The sequence below is a fragment of the Bemisia tabaci genome, chromosome 1 (genome assembly GCF_918797505.1).
Source record: "Bemisia tabaci chromosome 1, PGI_BMITA_v3".
Taxonomy (NCBI): domain Eukaryota; kingdom Metazoa; phylum Arthropoda; class Insecta; order Hemiptera; family Aleyrodidae; genus Bemisia; species Bemisia tabaci.
Genome location: NC_092793.1, coordinates 4,879,200 through 4,901,391, shown reverse-complemented (window position 1 = coordinate 4,901,391; position 22,192 = coordinate 4,879,200). Strand labels below are relative to the sequence as shown.

General features: G+C 36.2%; 1 protein-coding gene across 1 annotated transcript; it reads right to left on the bottom strand.

The window, feature by feature from the left end:
• Positions 1–526: 526 nt before the first annotated feature.
• On the bottom strand, positions 527–20,507 carry TM9SF2 (transmembrane 9 superfamily protein member 2). The gene is made up of 15 exons (XM_019048797.2): positions 19,870–20,507; positions 18,541–18,608; positions 17,624–17,717; positions 16,387–16,522; positions 15,819–15,946; positions 15,396–15,516; positions 14,911–15,050; positions 14,100–14,276; positions 12,045–12,189; positions 10,332–10,509; positions 9,247–9,406; positions 8,327–8,478; positions 7,643–7,754; positions 5,430–5,601; positions 527–4,133 (listed from the first exon to the last, which is right to left on the bottom strand). The coding sequence occupies exons 1-15, from the start codon at positions 19,981–19,983 to the stop codon at positions 4,066–4,068; spliced, it is 1,965 nt and encodes a 654-aa protein (XP_018904342.1). The 5' UTR covers positions 19,984–20,507; the 3' UTR covers positions 527–4,065.
• Positions 20,508–22,192: the final 1,685 nt, after the last annotated feature.

Below are 22,192 nucleotides of genomic sequence, written 5' to 3'. Positions count from 1 at the left end.
TCTTACTATTCTTCAAAACTTAGGATATTTTAGGAATTGAGTCTCTGGACACAGAATTCAGGGACTTTTCAAGATACCTATTCTGAAACCCATAGAGCAGATTCCAACAATAAGAACGCACTTCATTTGTCATAAACTGCATGAGTTTCCTCATCAACATTTGATGTGAAAAATTTAAGAAATAAGAAAGTGAATTTTTTCAGCAGAAAAATATTGCACTGAAATTTTGATTCTGTGTCAAAAGCTACTTTATTACAGTATAAAGTGTGGCGTCCGCGTTGGCAGGGGTAAAAAAAAAGAAGAAAAAATTCTCAAAATTCAATGAAATGGACATTGGAATTCCTCCGAGTCAACATGATTCATCCAATGAAATTTTCATTCCAAATTCTCTAGCCGGCAGATCATTGTTATCTTAAATCAATCAACTTCAGTGAAGTTATAATAAAAAATGAGACATTGAAAATTCATCAATTCATTTTTTTAAAAAACCACTGTCGGGTAGGGGTATGGATTTCAGAACAAAGGGTTATTCATTTAGCAATTTATTTTCACAGTATTTACAAGTGTTAAACTTGAAGTTATAACAAAACATGATCTCACTGGAGACTATCATTGCAAGAGAAAAAAAAAAAAGCAAGTCCGTTCAAAAAATGCTCCAAAATAAGGGAAAAAGAAACTAAAAATGGTACGTGTTAAGTAATACTATACAACTGAAGGAACAAAAAGATAAATTTGGTGATCACATTCTCCAATTTGTGCAAGCTTGCCTATGATTAAAACAGGTGCACTATTTCAAATTTATAAAGATTCATAACGTTAAGAAACACCCACAGAAGAAATGAAAAACCTACCTAAGAAACAACAAAGTGGACGAGATGTCTTTAAAACTTATGAGAATATAAAAACAATTTTTTTCTATGAATCGTTATAAGTAAATTATTGGGCTTGCAGAAAACATTTCACTGATCTTTAAAATGGACAGAATGAAAAAGAAGAAAGCCAACGGCATCGCTACGCTTCCAGCCTGAGCAATGGAGATGTTGCACGTGTGAGGGATTTGCTATGTGACAATTGATTCTTATGTAAAAGTTCGCAAGAGACACGACGGTGCCACTGGTTTTCTCTGAAATCAACTCCCAAGCTCAAAAAAAGCTCTCAAGTTGAGGCCAAAAATGGAGGGGATATCCCATGCTATCCTGAGAGTCCACCTCTGTATCAAGACAAACTCTCCATGCAAAGATAGGGAACAACTACATTAGCAGAGTTGCTGTGTTTTCAGTTGTAGAGTCCCCAAATAAAGTGGCATCACTGCTAATGTATTTGCTCCCTATCTTTGCATGGAGAGTTCGTCTTGATGTAGAGGTAGACTCTCAGGATAGCGTGGGATATCCCCTCCATTTTGGCCTCAACTTGAGAGCTTTATTTGAGCTTGGGAGTAAATTTCAGAGAAAACCAGTGGCACCATCGTGTTTCTTGCGAACTTTTACACAAGAATCAGTCGTCAAATCGCAAATTCCTCACACATGCAGCATCTCCATTTCTTATCATAACAAAGAGCCCAAAAGTTTGAACAGTTATTATTATTACTAACAATTTTTTTTCAAGTAAAGTAGAAAACAATGCGATGAATTTCACTTTTCTACACACATTATTCCCATATTGGAGGGAAGCTACACAATCTTGAGAAGATTGCAACGCACTAGTTCCATTTAAATGGTAAAATTCCGTACAGAAGTTGATAAGATAAAGTTTAGAGGATCAGCGACCCAACTCTTGGATCAACCACTAGGATGAGGAGGAAGCTGCAAACTAGAAGGTGGGTAAGAGATCAAAAGAGCAAGTAAGAACCTATTGTTCTTTCATATTCGCTTCCAACTTATTCTTCCAGACGGCCAAATTGGCAGCTCTAATAGGCATTGAAAAACCTGAATTATCATATGAGGAGGCCTTCCTGTGATCGGTTGCTGCTCATTGTTGCCGAGGTTTTTTTTTTTTTTTTTTTTTTTTTTTTTTTTTTTTTTTTTAATCTCAGTACCACCAAAAGTAATGCACTGTGTATCACCCCACTTTTCCACCTATTTGCTTCATCTTCCAAAAATTCCAGTTTGGCTTGAAATTCCAATGATTTTGCATAAAAAACCCTGCAAGCATGTAACTTTGAAGTTTATTTACTCTTGCATGATTGCCAACGAAGGTAAGAGAATTCAAATTGAGACTGGTCCATGTTTCCATACCTGCAGTTTTTTGGTGCAATTTCATCAAAATTTACCGCTGAAATGGAATTTTTAAGTAAATCTGGCAAATTCCAAATAACAAAGAAAATTGTTGAAATGTTGGGGTGGTGAGGGGCACAGGAATTGGTTTTTAACACAGACTATGAAGTTAGTTCAAAAGAATTCCACAAAAACAAGAATTAGAAGCCTACTTTAGTTTACCTATTCTTTTCAAAGACTGAGTTGAGAAAACCCAAATTTACTAGCATCGAACGGCAAATTAAACAAATGTTGGCATAGTTCAAGGTCTATAAGCCTTGTGGAGTACAAATGGACATGTATTAAATTTTAAAAGAGTTCCTTCAAAAAATGAATAAAAGTATTGCAAAACTTGGTGAAGTAATTTGTATGATACATGCTTACTTTCATCATAAATGATAGATTTGACTCGTATACAATTTGAGCGTCTTGCAGACAAGACACTAAATTTCTAGGCCCTAGGCTACTTGAAACCGTTAATATTTTGCTTCAAAATTGATTAAAGATAACTTCGTTGCGCAAAGAGGTAAATAGTGCAGGATGTAAATTTTTATCCCATTTCAGGGTCTATTTTTACTACATAGTTTCATTGACGTGACAAACAATTTTGAAATTGATAACTTGCTCCATGCAAAATTCAATTCTCTCATTTTATTAAAAAATAAGAGTAAAATAAATTTATGAAAAATCATTCAAACAATCTTCATACTTCAAAGCATTACTAAGATTAGTCATCAAATAAAGCAGATTAGACATTCTTAAAAATTAAAAAAAATCAAAAGTAATCATATAAGCATGATTTAAAAAAATTAATTACAACACATCCACTTTGGTAAAGAAGATACTCTTAAAAGGGTGCAGCAGGTTTTGCCCAATGCCCAACGGGCCTGTCGGAAAGACTATCAAAACCTAGCACTGACAGACAATCAATTTTCCATTTAAAAATATTCTACACATTGCTTTTGAAAATTTAAATTTTCATACAGAGATCCCAGTAGAAATATTTTGACTTGAGGCTATTCTTGGTCCTTGAAGTCCCGTATGTTCAGGTATTATGTTTCACTTCCTTAACTCTGGCATGTAAGGATGTAGTTTAAAGGCAAACATTTTTTTTTTCATTTTATGAGAGGTTGTGTTTTCTCTTCACCATTAAGTTACATCATAACATTTTCTATTTTGAAGTCACGGGCGACTTTATGTTATTTACATGCTTTTGGTTTGTGGGCTTGCTCTTTGCTCAAAAAATTCCCTAACAATTAAAGGACTTGCGTTCAGGATATGAATGATTCACTTGCCGTGGTTGCATCTTTGCCAGATTGCGCTGGAATTTCAGCGCATTTCTCCCCATTTAACTTTGAGTTAAATTATTATCAATTAAAATGGATAATATACAGTGATTGTTTTGATTACAGACCTGGCAAACCTTGCTTGGTTGCGAATTATTAAGGAAAACTCAACCTTCACAGAATTGTTTGGTTTTCTTTTTAAAAGCAAGCCACTACTCTCAGAGATGTCATTACAATCAGCACCTAGAGTGATCAACATTATTTGCAATTGCAAAATGAACTGCAAAAGTAATTTTACAAACTTTACGACTAAAATCACAAATCTTACGGACAATTAATTATTTGAATATACACAGTTACAAATTTATATAAAAAAAAATAATTAAAAATTAATCCAAAAAATAATTTGAGGCTAACAAAGGCTGACACTTTATGCAAAGTTGTTTAAGGATGGACGTTATGTTCTTCCAGGAAATGAATACTCTATCATATGTTGTGTGATTCTCGAAAATGTAATGCTGCCCAACTTAGTCCACTTTTACGACACTGTAAATCTTGCGAATAAACCAGAAGCAGGCAAAGAATCCAATAGAGCCTGTGCAGACAAGTACAAAAAAAACTTAAGCCACCAAGAAAATGCACTTCACCAATCATGCTTACCACTCTAAATTAAATCAAAATCACTCAATCTCAAAGTTCTTTAAGATAAAGTTAAAAAAGCAAAGAAAACAACGAATGATTTGCATTACTTAATGCTTAGGCATGAATTTTTTTCTCTTTCCTTTCCACATTAGTGGTAACCTAAAAATCTAGAAAAAGAGTTTGTCAAAAAAGCTATTTAAAATTAGAATTAACTTGAATAAAAACTACTAGGATTGCATGAGCTTTGACAAAAAACACAGGAGGGAGAATTTGAAGGTGAGAATCTTATGGAGTTAGCTAGTAGTAGAGGAGAATTTGAGGATCCTCTTATCCACGTTTAGATCTTCAAGAAATTAGGAAATGGCAATAATCTGACTGACTACACCTATTCCAAAAAAAAACCTATCAGAGCAGACTCATCAGATATGAGAAAAATCAAATCTTACCTGCAACTATACTCATTACAGATCCAAACTGAATGTATGTCCTATCCTATTCAGTGGTATATTCAAGTATTACATAAGCCAATACAGAAGAAGTTTAAACAGCCCCCCATTCTGTAGACCACCTGATCCAAGCTTTCATTCCCCCTTTTGAGCTTAAATTGTTCAAAAAAGTGACGCCAGATACCTGTAAAATTGGTTGATTTTTTTTTTTTGGAATGGAAGATACTTTCTTTAAGTTGGGCCTTACGTAAGCCTGGGTCCAACCCTCCCTTGTAAAAGCCTGACAGCCGAGCTCAGATCCCTCCTGTAAATGGCTTATTTGAACGTATTCCTATCAAACAGAACTATGTGCAGGTGAAAAACATGGGGTGAGGTCTAGAAAGCTGCATAAGAAACAATGTAAAAGTGGGCGTGATTCCTTTTGAAGAATTGGAAAAGCTGGATTTTGAATTCAGCGAACAGAACTTTGTGCCAACTGCATGCAGGATATATGAGCTGCAGGGATGAGACGAGATTGTTATGGACAGGGCTCATGAGTTAAAACGCACTACGAGGAGCCGCGACCTAGGAGCCGCATCCATTTCCGTTGATGTCACTGGCGCTTCATTATTCTCATTCACTCTTACGGCCAGAGAACTGGTGAGCACATAACATATTTCTCACCAGCACATAGATCTGTTTGATATAAATACGTCCATTTGATACTTGAACAGCGCCTAAAGAGGGTTTGCCTTCTCTCCTGATAAAAATTGAGTCCATTCTGACATGAAAATGAAAATAAAGTAAATGAGAGCAATAAGTACCTGTCATTAAGAAGAACAAGAAAACCATTATGAGCGTGTAGCCAAAATAGAGGAATGTTGAGGCTAGATCTTCAATATTTAGTCGTGTGTTGAAGAAATGGAAACAGTAAATAAATAAATATGCTGAGGTGAACCCGCTTGTCAAGAAACTTCTCCACCACCAGTGATAATCCTGGAAAAAGGAAAAGCAATGCTTTATTCAATATGAAGCAGTTTAAATGGGCAATTTCTGCTAAATCTGCCATTGAAGAGTGAAAAGATGCGCATACGCTTAAACATGGATACATCCATTTAAGTAAGAAAGTTTACATCTATTAGCCACTTTTGTGAGTATGGCCACTTCTACTTTTTTTCTCTTACAAATTTGTAAGAGGATCTAGAGTGTCCTACCTTTTCCTCCTTATTAATCATCATTATGGTGCTTTGCTTGCTTTTTCTGACGATGATTCAATGGGCCTGTTGCAAACTTTTGCTAGAGCAAAAACAAGAGTTGTTTCTATTAGTAAATGTCGCAAAAAAAACGATGAGCGTATTGGCAAAGTTAGAAATGCACTCTAACTTCACAATCTGCATTGGAAATTTGCGTTTTCTTGAGCTTCCCGCTTCAAAAACGATACTACAGCACAAGTGAACATTTCGTTAGAGGAGTCGTGCTATTAAATCCTTTCACAATAGCAACACCCAACATAGCCGACGCTTCCGCGCGCAAATCGCAATTGGGAGCACAAAGCCAACCAAAGTGGATCTTTATCAATGCGAAGAAATCGTGAATGTATACACGCTGAGTTGTTAAAAAGTAGTTAGAATCTCGTCCAGCCACATTGGTGTCGGCCATGTTAAATATTGTGTACTACCCTAGTGCACAGGGATTGGATAGAACAACACCTCTAAGGAATAGTTCACCTGTGCCGTAGTATCATTTTTGAAGCGGGAAGCTTTAAAAAACGCAAATTTCTTACGCAGATTGTGAAGTTAGGAGTGCATTTCAAACTTTGTCACTGCTCATCGTGATTTTTGAGGCATTTACTGATAAAAACAACTCTTATTCTTGCTCTAGCAAAAGTTTGCAACAGGCCCATTGCACCCATTCATTTAAATTCGGAAAGTACGGCTAGATCTAAGCATCAAGGAATTTTTCAGATTTTGATAATCTTAAATGGTGAGGGAACCCCATTTTAAAAATACCAAACATAGCGCCGGTTTGAATCAATAATTTTGGCAGGCTCTGATGACATAACCAAACAGGGCTTGCTAATTTGCTGAACATAACTTCAGCCATCGCCTTGCTACGTCAACTCAACTGTCCTCATTAGATTGGCTTTTCCTCCCTTTAGAAATGTTTTTTTCTAATTTTTTATGAACCTCAAGGTTTTTCCACAGAATTTTACTAAGAAAAAACCCTAATAGAACTCTGCAAAAATTATTTGCTACTGCCCCATGGTGACTGTCCATAGAAGGAATAATCGTCCATAAAAAATATAAAATTGAGATTTTGACATAACTGTAAAAAGGAGAGTTTTAATGACCTTTTAGTTAAAGAGTAGACAAACAATTTTAAATCAAACCAAAGTTATGTAGGTTTGAGGTCTCCGGTTCGGAAGACTTAGTTTTAAGAAAAAGATACTTAGAATTCTAATTTACCATGTGCAGGCTACAAAACTGATATGCTACTGCGCCTCTATGGGTACAAAAATGAACTTGATAACTTGAAACTTATTCTTTAGGACATCAGACAGAGTTTCCCTTGGGAATAGGAAAATGCTACAAAATATTTTTTATTTGGGTCTTTTATTGAGTTTTAGGTTATTTTAGCCCTCCATGATGAGGCCAAAAGATAACAAATTTTCAAATTTTACAAGTTGAGGTCCAGCGAACAGACTATAACCTACCATTTCTTAAACCGATTGACAGGTTCTGAATAATACATTATTACCTTTATCGATAAGCAATAGCTAATTTTGGCTCATTTTCGAACACTGTTTCTCCTCTTTGCCTGACTGGGGGAATACAAAAACATTATTAAAATCTCTTTTATGTGTCAAATTTGATTACTTTGTCACACTTGCAAAATGATATTAAAATTTTGAAAATCGACACATACAGAGTGGTGGGAATGGAATCGTTGGCTTGAATAATTTTGAAAAGTCATGATTTGATATTTTGACATTTATGCAAACGAAAAAAAGGAATAATGAAAAATGTTCGTCACTTACCTCTGCACAAAGATGGAAGTAGCAGAGCAGAATGGTTGTTTCTGAGCAAGTAATTACTAAGATTAAAAATACAAGGAACAGAAAGCCGAACATGTAGTACACTTGACTCGACCTGGAGGAAGAAAAAAAAAAAAACTTTAGCAAAAACTGAAACACTATGTTGCAACTGCCTCACTGTGTTTTTTTTTTCAATCACAGAAATTTCAAAAAGAGACAAAAATGAATGCTAAAACATTGAGAATATATCTGCTTTCACATATGTAAATGGATTGTATCTTAACCTCTGTATCTTTAAAATAGTGGTCATTTTGATTTTCCTTCATTTATTCTTACCTAAATTCTGCAAAAAAAAGAGATTTTTTTGTTGCTCTGAAAGGTTTGCAATGTATTCCATTGGCAACAAGGATAGAAAATATGCTTGCTTCAAAAACGATTGATTTCAAAGGTAGGTATGATGAAAATTTGATTTTTGGTCCAAAATTACCTTAAAAATGTCATTTTTAACAATCAATGGAGCACATTTTAATCAAATCTTTCTAAAATATAAAAGCTCTTCACTTGAGAAAAACAATTCAAATGGGCAGCAGTACTCAGAAATTTTTTTTTTTTGCCGTGTATTTAGGTAGTATCATTTTTAAGTACGTATGACAGTAAGGAATTTGACGGTGTTTTAAATTGACTCACCAAAGAGAGTTGAGAATAAAGTAGAGCTGTATGAAGATGCAACCAAAAGGGAGGACTCCACCCATTGCGATACCAGGAATAGGCTGCGTGTAAACGCTTTGTTCAGGAATCTGTCTGGGAATTTGATTGGTTCTCACCGGATGTTGGATTGCCTGAAAAACAAATTGAACTCAATAAATGGGGATTTATATCGACCAATGGTTTTTCTTCATTCTTCTTTGTACAATTCAAACTCTGTAAAGGAAAATAACACCAAAAACGGTTGGGTTACTTGTAATCTAATTTTATACCAAGCAAATTTCAGCTGTAAATTACCAATGAATGTGTGGTTGTAAAGATTAAATTAAAGTTTGACTTGCATTTGATGGCAGCAAAGTCTTAAAAATCTGACAGTCTTTTGCTGCAGCCTGCTATTCAGTTATAGTTTTATTAAATAGAAAGTAAAGACTCGACCATCATTAGAATACGCCCTCCACATTTTCATTTTTGGTCACAGTTCATTCTATTGTTTTCCTGAGCCAAGTTCCACGATTTTTGCGACTTTCGAAAGGTGATAGTCCCAAGATGAACCCGTTCTTTTCAGATTTCGGAAACATGACCCAGGTCTTTTTACATTACATGATAAAGTTGTGAATTCTCTCAACTAAAGAATGTACATTAAATATTTATTTTTTGACAAAGTGCGTTTTAAAGATCTACAGGGTCGATGTTCATAATTTTTGCAACTATCTGTAGGAGCTAGTCTTTTAAATTCTACATGGGCCTGCTCAATTGGGATTAACTTATGAAGGCTAGTAAAATGGGCCTTAAAGTGTGCTAAGCGTGCTCTGGAGGTTGGGCTTTATAGCAGCCAGGAGGGAAAGCCCCCACGTACTTTCATATGATCTGAGTAATAAATTAGACGGATGGGAGTGACTTACCCTCTTACGGAAACCAAAGAAAGAGCCTATGAATGTAAGTGGGACCGAGACACACAACCAAAGGGACAGGAGAGCAAGCAATGTAAAGAATGGAACAGCTGCAGAACTTCCTTTAGACCACAAGATAAGATTCATGACGAAGAAGATACCAAACACAATCCTGAAAAATAAATATGAATTTACATTGTTAATTCTATCAGAATATGATGAATAAGGCCCAATAAGTTTGAAAACTACATAAATCCAAAGGTGTTTTCTTCAAGAATTATGATATTTCCTCCATTATCAAAGTGACCATAAACTGGAAGTCACCGTCATCAAGAAAATAACCTTTTAGAAGCATAAAGGGTGTAAGAATGAATGCTTAGCAAACCTTCGCTCAGTTGCTTGGCATTAAAAAATTGCCCACCGCTAAGTACTGCCCAATTTGTAATCTACATCTACATATTTGAAATTTTTCCTTCATACACATCTCTTTGTTTTTAAAAGAGATTTAATGTGCGAATCTCTCTTTTAACATTTCCAATTAAATAGCAAGGAAAATTTTTGCTCTATCCAATAAGTCGGACAACTGGGAAATGTCAATTAAATCTTCGGCTGTGCTGCAATTTTTTGCTTGATTCTACACAGCACTACAATTATGAGTGCTCAATTTTAGGCTCATTTGCAAGTAATGACTAGTGAGTTCATATATTTTCACATTTTGCAACTTTTTAAGAATCACTATGCAAAATATGAGGACAATTTGTGTAAATAATTCTGAGAGCACGGCTTCAAAAGCAGCTGAAATCTTTCTGATTAGTGGTATTTAATACACTTGCACGTCTCCTAAGAATTATTTTAAACAGTTCATCTTCAAGTTTTGAACAATAGTGCCTAGTGCTAATACTACCGTACATATTTACATATAACGAAACACTCTTCACAATTTCGAACTATACAGGTTGTATGAAGTTTTGAGACTTGATATTGAGATGAAATGATTATCTTTTTTCTCAAAAAAACTAAGTTGAGCCATTTAATACAAGAAAAAAAAAGAAAAAAAGACAAAGCCATGACACTTGAAACAAAAATTATATGCTTACCCAGGACTGAGCATTGCTGTTAAGAGAATATTGGATTTCCATTTTTCACCTCCAAAACTCTTGTACAACCTTGCTGAGACATATCCAGCAGGCGTACCGAGACACACATACAGAATTAATGCACACGTCATGAGAGCTCCACGATTGGCCGGTGACAGGAAACCAAGACAAGCAAAAGCTGCACAAAGTCAGACGAAGTTTATTTAGATATGAAAATTTTCGAAGGCTCATTAATAATTCTTAAAAAATATTTGTTTACGAAATTATCTAAAGAAACTTAATTTTGCTGATTTGATCAAGGGCTAGCCAAGTCTAGTTTTGCGGTTATTTATAGATTTCTGTGAGAAGAACTGACAGTTTCAATCTACCTCCTGTTTGAATATTCATGTATTATATAATTTTTTTGCTTTTTGACACCACTAGGTGTGTTTCCTGAAGAGTATCAATGAATCAGTGAGAACAAAAACATAGCAACTCGGTAACTCAAAAATACTCAATTTCCATTGCAGACACTTAATTTACATAAAATTCATTGAAGTTAGCGCAACTGTTCGAACTTGGACCTTCAAAGAGTCTATAAGCACTTCGACGGTGTAAGTTGGCAATCACATAACTCGGTTTGCGACGTCGCAAACTTCCTGTCATACTTTATTTTTTAAACGGAAAACTACTCAACGGCAATTCTTTAAAACTGCCGTGATTTCTCTTCTCTGTGCGAAGAAAATTCTGCAAAAACTTCAAGGGATGATGTCAATTTGTTCTCCTTCAAAATAATAGCATAGAGACAGAGATTTTCGGACACCGCAGACGAGATAGGTGATTACCGACTTGCACCGTCGACTTGTCTTTCGGCAGCAAAATATTTTTCTTTAACTAACTTCTTCACCTACTGTGCAGTTTTGTGTAGGTCTTGATTATTGTCATTTTTTCGAGTTGGTGTGTTTTCGTTCTCACTGATTCAAATAGAAGTTGGTGCAGAAAAGTAAGAAACAGTAATATTGATATCATTGCAAGTAGAAGTTTCCAAAATATAAAAATATACAAAGTTCTAACGGTATGAAGTTTGACATTCAATAAACACATTTTCTATTTCAGGATTCCATATACTCAAACGCACCTTTTTGGCAACCTTCGCTCTTTTCTCTGAGAACCTTCACCATTCTACCAAGATTTTAAGATTGTGAGATAGTAGGCTTTTGCATTTACTGAATTTTTTCAAGGCAATACTGTTTCTTGCTTGAGCAGAGATTGCAATTTCGATTTTTTGACACAAATTGATATTCTAAATGAATTTAGAAAATGAATCTTTCAGTTGGAACCTGCAACTTTTGTTTTATGCTGTAACTTAAGTTTTACATTCTTAAATAAAAACACAACTTGGAAAAATTAAAGGTATTAATGAATGCTTTGACGATGTGACTGTTTCGGCACAGCTCAAAATTCAAGAAATTAAAACCTCTCATTAAGAAGGCTGATTTTGGTCTTCCTCTATCAGAGATTTCATCAATAACTGATAACACTTCATTAAATTACTCCAAAAGATATTCTTTAAGGTTAATAATTCATGTGGAGGAATAAAAAATTTTCAACTACCTACATACTCTACATCTCCATGTTGACATCTCACTATTTCTTTTTACAAAAAAAGTTGCATACAAAACAATAATTTCAACAGTATTTTATAGAGAAACAAAATTCATGGGTAAGGCATACCTAAAGTAACCAAAGCCATAAACAAGACTTGAATTCCAGAGCCAACAAAGACAGACAAGAGCATTCCCTTTCGTGGAGGGCGGAACACATCACCATGCACCAGCTTCCATCCAAATTCTTCTTGTACGTCCTCTCCGCAATCAATCTACAAAAGAATTAAACTTACAATTAGCATCAGCAAAAGAAGTGCTATTACCAACAAAACACAGAGCCTATACAAACTAACCCAGCGGCAAACATCATTTTCTTTTGTTGGTTCTTATTACCAATACCTGAATGCTGAGTTTACGTACATAAGAGCCGCTTTCACGGTGCTCTCTGACGTTCTGCGACGCCACACTGCCCCTGTAGCCTAACCGCCCACAGCCCTTGGGAAGTTGACACTCCCTCATTTCATAGAAAACTCCCTGTCATCGTCCTTTCACTGGGCATCTTCTTTGTCTCCTCCCAAGAGGAACCTAATCAAGCATCTTCTTTGGCAGCCTTTCTTCCATCGTCTAGGTGACATGACTATACCAGACCAGCTGTTTGTCGTGACGTCAAATGCAACATTATTTTCTACTTCCATGATCTAAATGCACTCTATCATGACCCACCCGATCTCTTCTAAAAATTCCTGCAGCCCTCCTCTAAACATCCATCTCTGTTACTCTTAGCATATCTTGTGTCTGTTTCTTCAACTGCCCAGCTTCACATCCATAGTTGAAAATTCTTTTCACTACAGCATTGTAAAGTCTACTTGTCAGCATTGTAGAGTATATTTGCAAACATTTCTAACATTCCAGAGATTGAGGTAATTGAGAGGAAAGTTGTGACATGCGGAAACTTAAAACATTTATGATCCTCCAGAACAATTTAAAGCAATTTATAAGCAAGCCCAAAGACAAAAAATAATGGATTTTCAATAGATTGTATTAAAATTATTGAAAGTTTGAAGCAGCACCACAAGACATTGAAATTCATTATATTGTGTGGTGAAGATAGGCTACGTCTAGTTTTGTCCTGCCGATTTAGTTTCAATAACCAGACCGGTAACTGTACCAGTAATTGGCACGTTAAGGATTTTTTCAACTTTGAAGGTCCATTTCTCTGAAAATTTGAGACTTATTGTTGATATGTTGGATTTTAGCAGAAGAGCATACACTCCTCTGTTTAAAAATGGTCCAAAGTAACAATTTCCATGCTTTTACTAGATTTAATATTGATATTCATGGAAAATGAGAAATGTACCAGTAATTGGCACCCGAAAATTTGGATTTCCCAGTAATTGGCAGGCCCTGCACCAGTAATTGGCAAAGCATTTATTTTATGCATTAATTTCGATGTGTTTTTAATTTTGCTTTTTTGTTTTGTTTTTATTGTGTTTTTGTTTGAAGTCTTTCATTTTTTCCCCCTTAGTCATCCAAAATTTCAATTTATTAACCTAAAAACACCTTGTGCCAATAATTGGAACTGGTCAAAAATTGAGTGCACCAGTAATTGGCAAGCCTGTGTTTTCATAGTATGAATGTTGGGCTTTTTTATTATTTTTTTTCTTAGTCATCCAAAATTTCAATTTAATAACCTCAGAACTCCTAGTGCCAATCATTGGAACAGGTCAAAAATTGAGTTCATCAGCAATTGGCAGCCATTGCCGAACACTGGTTATGCCCATGTTTTCACCGTACAAAATTGTTGCCTTAAAAAATAAAATTTCTAGCTTAGCTTTAAATGGAATAAGGCAGCATAGAGTGTAGAATCCGCCAATACTTCAACTTTTATGATTCATTCAAAATTAAAACTGCAAACCCTTAATGGAAGAGGTGCTTACTCTTACGACTTTTGATAAGAAATGCCGGTTCTTTGATGGTGCACGGAGGTGCTTGTGTTTACTAATAATTTCCTTCTCCCACTTCTTCAAAGTCAGCATGGGTGTGTTAACAGCTCCCTTTATTGGTATGATTTGAAACTAAATTATCACCAGTTCATAATATCACCAACAGAGCTTGTTATTTGGGTTAATAATTGAGAGTGCTAATTACTGGTACAGTTACCTTAATGAAGAGGTTACAGTACCTGATTGTAGCGGGCAATATCCTTGTGTAGGGTTCTCAATATGATCATGATGACCATTCCAGAAAGAAACAGAACAATTGTCAGTGAGTTAAGGATACTGAACCAATGGATGTTTGTATTTGGCATAGATTCCAGGATGTAGTCCCATCTTGATGACCATTTGATCGTGTTATTTTTCTAAAAATAAAAAAATAAAAAATAAGTAAAAAGAGAAAAACAATAAGATTTACTTACAAGCATAAAATTGAATGGGTTCACAAATTTGAATACAGTTTACTAACATAAATATTATTTGAAAATAAGGTAAAACCAATGTTGCCAAAGAATTTAGAAAATAAAATTCCTTCAAATTTCTCGTCACATTTTGGAAATATTCCCTGAAAATTGAAGATACGGCAGATGCTTAAAAAGACATAATTTGCAATAGTTTTTGACAAAAATTTGTGTTTGGAAACATCAAACTTATTCTAGAATGCAAATAAAGGTGATTTGACAATTTTTCCCGAACACGAAAAAAATTTTGTCACTTTCCTTAACATTTTTCGGTTTTCCTTGACTTTCTATACTTCCCTGACATTTTCAGGTTTTTCCTGATTTTTCTAATATTCCCTGATTTTTCCCAGTTGTCCCGGTATTCCCTGACTGTGGCAACTCAGACATTGCTGTGAGAAATGCATGTCTCATCATTATTCATACATTGGCAATATTGAAAGACAAAGTCTTAAAATTTACACAGCTATCAGCTATCAGCGTCAATCTGACTTCTCTGGAAATATGTAGAAGATATTGACAAGTTTCAGAAGTGACTTACAAAAAATTTAACGGTGTAGGAATACGTGATGTCAAAGGGTTGGGTAAACTTCTCTGGAATAGTCATGGGCTCCTTAGGGCTGCAAGACAGCTTACCATTTTCGGTCACATGCTTGATTGATGATGGAATGACCTTGATTGCTGTTGGAAATCACAGAAAGGTAAGTAAGTTTCTTTACCAGAACTCAAAAAAATCTTTAAATCTTAGGAGTGTATTCAAATCAAAAACCATGAAAAAGAAAATATTCGACTTGTTGCCAGCAACAGAGTTGATTGGTTCTTTCTTAAAACCTATGAGGAATCAAGGTGCAATTATTCACTCCCAGTGGTATTTAAGCAATTTTAACAAGATCAAAAAAGTGGGAAAACAGAAAACTAGGCAGAGGAATTGTTTTGTTCAGAGAATGAGAGAGATAGGGTAAAAAAATCATACAAAAGAGATTGGATAAAGAGGCAAATGTGTAAACTGGAGGGAAATGCACTTACAGATGATGCGTCCTCCATTTTGTTGAAAAGAGTTTCCCCAATCTTCCCCTTCACCGCTGTGGTACGTGATATGTAGGTCAACATGGTTGAAGAGGTGGTAGGCATTTTTTTGTGCACTTGGCTGGAAAAAAAAGAGGAAAAATCTGTGACAACTTGAACAAAATTTTATAAAATGGATGTGACATGTGATGAGAATCTCATTGCTTGGTGAGCAGATAATTCATCATCTTCTTGAAAAGGAATACCGCCTAGGTCATATTTTTGGCAAACTAAGAGTTAAGGGTATTGCTGCATTCTGAGATGAGAAAGGGATAGTAAAATTTGTCAAGATAGCACTGAGAAATTTATTAAAAAAGTAACATTCACCTGTTATTCCTTAAAATGCAAGAATCATGTTTTAAAGTAAAATAAATGAACACTTACTCCAATGATGTTAGAGCAAATTTCCTCAATGTATCCACCAGTGTAGCAGCCCATCGGGAAACCTGTCTGGCAGTACTGCTGTCCTTGCAGGCCTTCAATTAAGTAGCACCAAGTTACAGGCATGTTGTCTGAAAACAAAAAAGTCCCATACTCTATTAAAGACTCTTTCCTTGAAGGAGTTTAATGAATATTCAACATTACAAAATTGATCACTTAGATATAATTCAGGGTTACCACAACATTTTAAGAATGAAATTCCCTGGCATTTCCCTGATTTCCCTCTCCCATTCTAGTAAGATTTCCTAAAATATGCCAGATGTTTAAAGAGACATGATTTGAAGCAGTTTTCTCGGAAAATCTGTTGTTCAGAAGTTCGAAGCGTCAAACCCGTTTTAGAAAGCAAATAAAGGTGGCTCAACAATTTTTACTTGGCATTTTCCTCATTTGCCTTGACCATTCCAAGTTCTCTCAAACTTATAGACATTCCCTGATATTTCCTGGTATTCTCTGACTGTGGCAATCCTGATAACGAAATATTAGAAATTCTAAAATTCACATAAAGTCTTACCAACAATCCAGTGATGAGCATAGTTGAGACTGATCCCGCGTCTGAGCAAAGATAAGGCCTTGTCTGAAGTTGGATTTCCTGGATAATACTTCTTTGTACACAGCAGCTCACATGTTGTATTCTTTAAGAATTCAATCTAAAAACAGAAAATAATTGCTTGCTACAGAAAAATCAACAAAGCAACCATGAATAAGAGGCGTAAATCCTAAAAGATTACGCACAGAATACCGAGAAATTTAGCGTTGGCGAAATTTCGATACTATTTGATAAGATGTTCCTTACAGCCTCCTGAGCATAAAGAGCTTAAAAATTGGACATTCTACGGGCAAGTCTCAAGAAAAATGGGGCTGAAAAGTTAATATTTTGGCATTTTGCACGCAATAACTGGAGAAAATGTTGCAACATCCATCTTTTGTTTCCTCACAAGCCAAGAAGATAAGACAGATGGAATAGAATCAAATTCCAAATGATAACAACATGTAGCACACTGTACACATATAGTCCAACACTTCCAATAGAAGATGCGTGTAAAAGAGCCGAAAAATTAATTTCAATTTCTAATACACTTTTCCAGATAAAATTTAGATTTTAAAAGCTCATTGAGCTAGTTGAGGCTGTGAGGAACATCATATCAAATAATATAGCTTAATTTATTTGACACCAAATTACCTGATAATCCTAGTCCTTCTCAAGGACCTGCCTAAAACTGTAAAATGGCTTGATTTTCACCAATGATGCAGCTTGAATAGACAAAAAAAAAGTCCACATAGAGTTGTCTGGACCTGAATTGCTGCGCTGGAAGAGGGGGAAAAACATAAAATTCTAAAAGTTTGAAAGACACAAATGTAATATTTGCGTCGATTCTTGTTTAAATAACCATTTGCCCCCCCCCCCCCATTTTTTTATGGAGTGCCCTTTAAGTTACAATATTGAGGGAAATAGAAATTTTTACTACTTTCAGTAAATAGACTAAGTAAAAACTCATATACCTACTTGTAGATGTATATGACAACTCAAAACTTTCTGTGTCTTGTTCATAATTCAAACCTGGTTGCTAATCTATTGAAAATTCACTTCAGGCCTTTAGGAGGAGCTCGCAAACTGAGATGGAGGGTAAATTTTCTCATTAGATCAATTTCATCAAATTTGACTAACAAGCCCATGATGACTACAAAGCTAAACTTGAAAACAATCAGTAAGTACACAAAACATTTGAGATTGAAGTTTTCTAAAGTACCTTATATGGTGATGGCCGGATTCTTTCACCAAAGAGGACTTGCCCTAAATTTTCTGCTGGTGAAGAGCTTTCATTTCCTGTGCAGAAGTCAAAGCTGTAGGACAAAAACAACAATAATTAAAAAGAGAGTGATGGAGGATAAAAAGGAAAATAATAAACATTCAAGCCTGTGGTCGATCAGGGTTTGGAAGAGGTCAGTTTGGACGGATGATAATATGATAATAACAATTTGAAGAGAGTTTTAAGCAGCAGTTGCTGAATCTGAGGCATTTATTTCTTCCAGTTGATTCGGTAAGGGTTGCAGTATGAGTTTGCACCTTTGAGTCTGATTGCAGTTAAATTATTATCATTTCATTTCAATTTTTCATCTTTTTACCAGCATGTATTTGGTTTCTGAAATAAATAGATCTGTAGAATGTTCAATATCAATTACATTCTCACAATGTCAAAAATCTGTTGCACTTCAAAATGTGATGAAGGGCAAACATAGTTGAAAGTTTCACCAGTTGAGTGCATTTCGATGGTAAAACTGCAGAAATGTGTACTTATATCCGTTTCCGGCGTTGCAGAATTCCAATATTACTTAATTTTCTGCATGGAAAACTACTAAATGTCATTCTTTGAAATTTCAGTGATTTTTTTACTCTTTATGAAGAGTATTCTGTGAAAAGTTCAAGCCTATATGTTGGTTCGGTCTCCTTTTCAAAAAATAAAATAGGAGCAGAGATTTCAAAACAACGCAACAGAGATACGCATTTTTGCGGTTTCACTGTCAACTTATGACAAGAAAGAGCCTCATACTTAGTTAAAGAAATATAATGTTTTGTAAGCACTATTTTTGACCTCCAAGGACAACAATGAAAGTTGGAAGGATGAAAATATGGAAAAGAGAGACTGACAAAAGGGTACAAACTTACTAATGGTATTCATATGGCATGATCAGTTCCTCTGTGTTTAAGCGATTGACATAAAGTGGTACATCCGACTGAAACAAAGAGAAAAAAATCTCAAGGGAACATAGAAGTTACAACACGATAAATCACAACGAGTAGCAGGCCCCTCCTACTATTAAATTTCATTCGAAAGCCAAATATCCTGGAAAATAATATAGTAGGTATCGGGAAGGTACTTACAGCTGAACTTGTAAGACGTAGATATGTCAAAAACGACACATCTATATCAGATTTCATTTCTGTAAAATTACATTTCTCCACTGACAAAAATAAGAATGCAGCCAAAGCCCCTGTCACTGCTCAAGTAGCAATGACCTTTAAAAACATTTTCAAACTCTAAAAAATTGTTAAAATATTCATATTACGAAACCCTTTTCGGCTATTTTTTTAAGTAAATTTTGCGAGAAGTAGAATTAAAGGAAAAAAGTCTCAAAATGTCACTGTAGTTTTTAAACATTTTAAGTGTTGAAAAACTACAGTTGATATTTTAAGAGTTGTTTTGACACTTTTTTACTCAACTTCACTGCTTGTAAATTTCACTTAGGAAACTAGCCAAATAGGGTTTCCTAATGCGAAAATTTTAGCATTTTTTTTAGAGTTGTCTTCTAGAAATTTAGGAGTCTTTTAAAAGTTTGTGTAACGGTCGTGGCTACTAGGGAGGAGAAACGCTTTTGATTTAAATTGGAGAAACCAAGGCTACTTAACTAGAGCCCCTTTCAGATTACTCTTCCACTTTTATTGTATGGAATTTCCTATTCCGCTCATACAGCAAAAGAGGAAAAGTAATCTGTAAGTAGCTCTAGTCTTCAAAAACTAACCTAAATACTGATAATGAGCATTTAACTGGAAATTTAATATAAATACACAGATATAGAAGAGCAAGACTGGACATCTGATTGAAAACAAAAGAGTGTGAGTGTGCTATCTGCTCTTTCTGCATTGCGCTGATGGTTAGATGTGTTAGATGTGTACCTACAATGACATATACTAAAATTACATTCAACACGTTTTCAATTAGAGAGTTAAATGACCTGGGGAAAACTTTCCTGCTAGCTACCTATCGTAAGAGTTTACTGAAAAGAAAATTACTCAAGTGCATGAAAAAACAGCCCATTGACACCACTATGGCTGGATTGGAATCAATCCCGTGTGAGTGGCGACACTAGATTCCGGGCTGATAAAAGCAGTGCCCTTTAGTTTTGACGCACCAAAGACTGAGCAGGAACTTCAGTGCCCAAGCTGAATGATATGTGATACTTACTTCATGAAAATTAAATAGAAGAGAGTGCTCACCTTGCATGATTTGATGGCCTTTAACTCGGCTCGGCAATAGTTGACAGGCGCGAGACCGGGCAGATAGAATCCGGAGATAGTATGCAACAGTGCAAAGAGAAGGACAAGCAACATGTTTGCTCCTCTGGCTGAGCCCACTTTGGACGGCTGTTAAAAGAGGTTTTAGAAGAAAAGTAGAGCTCTGTATTACGGATGAAAATGGAACTCGGTTATCACCACTTGAATGGCCATCTTAGTTCCGCAACCTGATGTGATGAAAATCAATGGCACAATGGTTCAGAAAAGTCAACTGCCTACCTCGAGCGGAGCTCACAAGGATGGTCGAGGAAAATTCAGCAGTAAGTTTTAGGGTTCGGCCCTGAAAAAAATATTTTGGTGAGAAAAGTGACGCGTGGCCGTAGCTCAAGAGGCACAGGCGCGGAGACCGCAAGAAAAGAGGGTGATGACGAGATAAACTTTACTTGATTACAGATTTGAGGTTTCCACTACCCGAAAGTAAACATTCATGCACTACAGTAATGATAAACCGTAACCGGAGGCAAAACTTTCGGATGACAAAAATTTTAACTTCGTTCAACGATAGTAGTTCTTTGATAAACAAATATGGGGTCCGAAGTTATGACTCCATACTCAGTTGCCGAATGTGACAATCAAAACACGCAATTTTTCAATTTCTGGAAATGGGAAATAGCCCCTTCGCAACGTTGAAATCGCTGGAATTTTACGCGCGCGCGGGATTGTATTCCTTTCAAAATTTAGCGGGAACTTTCGAATTGACGGACGTCACCTTCGTTGAGCGACAGAGCGCAGGGGAGAATTTCATGAGCCGCCCTGCGCCGCGGCGTGCTGCCGGCGTGAAACGCGCACTGACGCCTACAAATCTAAGGGGCTACTTCACGCATTGCGCAATTCTTGGAGTATCCCTTTAGGTTCACTGTACGAGAGAGAAAGAAAAACGCCTGGCTGAACGGTTTTGTGTGCGAGAGGAACGGAAAATCGCCCAGAGGATTAGTGCGGGTGCGAGAGAGACAGCAAATAGCCATGCAGCACGCTTAAATATGCGAGAGAGAAAGAAAATCGCCTGGCTGAACGCTTTTGTGAGCGAGAGCGACAGAAAATTGCACAGGGGGTTACGGGTGGGTGCGAGAGAGAGAAGATCGCCTGGCGGGACGCTTGAGTGTGCGAGAGAGACAGAAAGCAGCCAGGAAGCCCGCTAAAGTGTGCAAGTGAGACAGAAAATTGCTTGACGGGAACAGGTGGCATCTTTCCGTCAAAGGAGTCATAAATCACGTTGGCCCGCGACCCTCCAAGATCGGTTTGACCCTCGGTTGCCCTTTTGGTGGTCGCCACTCACCGTGTGAGTCTTTGAAAAGTGTGCGGAGGAGACAGAAAATAGACTGGGAGACCGCACACGATTCTAGCTCTTCGCAAAGTGGACACCCTTGTTTTTTGTGACCCCCCTTGTTTTCGGTGATCCTGATCCCCCACCTGTTTTTTCCGAAATTTGGACCCCCACCCAAGTAGTTTACGGAAATCATTCCATAAATTCGATCATAAAAGCGCACCATATGTTGAGCGTAGCTCCTCGATTACCGCCGTTCTTTCCGGGGCTCTCGTTTATGATCGATAAGTTCGTTTGGCCGTCACGAATTCGAACTACCACCCTCGCAGAGAGACGAGCCTGAACCAGTATTTTTGAGACTGTGTGTGAGCACTTGGTGTCCCTTCGAGGAGCCGACACAGAGCCGTGACTGATCGATGGGTGCGAGAGAGATAGACTACAAAATAATATGTCGACGGTGAAAGTCGGCAATCACATAACTCGGTTTGCGACGTCGCAGACTTCCTGTCATACTTTATTTTTTAAATGGAAAACTACTCAACGGCAATTCTTTAAAACTGTCATGATTTTTCTTCTCAATGCGAAGAAAATTCTGCAAAAACTTCAAGAAATAATATCAATTTGTTCTCCTTTAAAAAAATGACGTAGAGGCGGAGATTTTCAGACACCGCAAACGAGTTATGTGATTGCCGACTTTCACCGTCGATGTGGACCAAGATAGGTTGAGCCTTGATTCCTTGTTACAGTCAGGCTGTCCAGGGCTCTCATAAGAAAACAATTGTGCCAAAAATTGTTTAGTTCAAGGCTGAATCAATCCCGGTGAAACTGGTACTGGACAGTTTAGATAAAGAGAAAAAGTCATGTGAATTCAGTGATTTTTGGTTGATCTACACTTAATGCACCAATGACTCGATTGATTTATAATAGTGAGTTTTAATTTCATTGGCTTTCATTGATTTCTGAAAGTATAAAACTTTTACT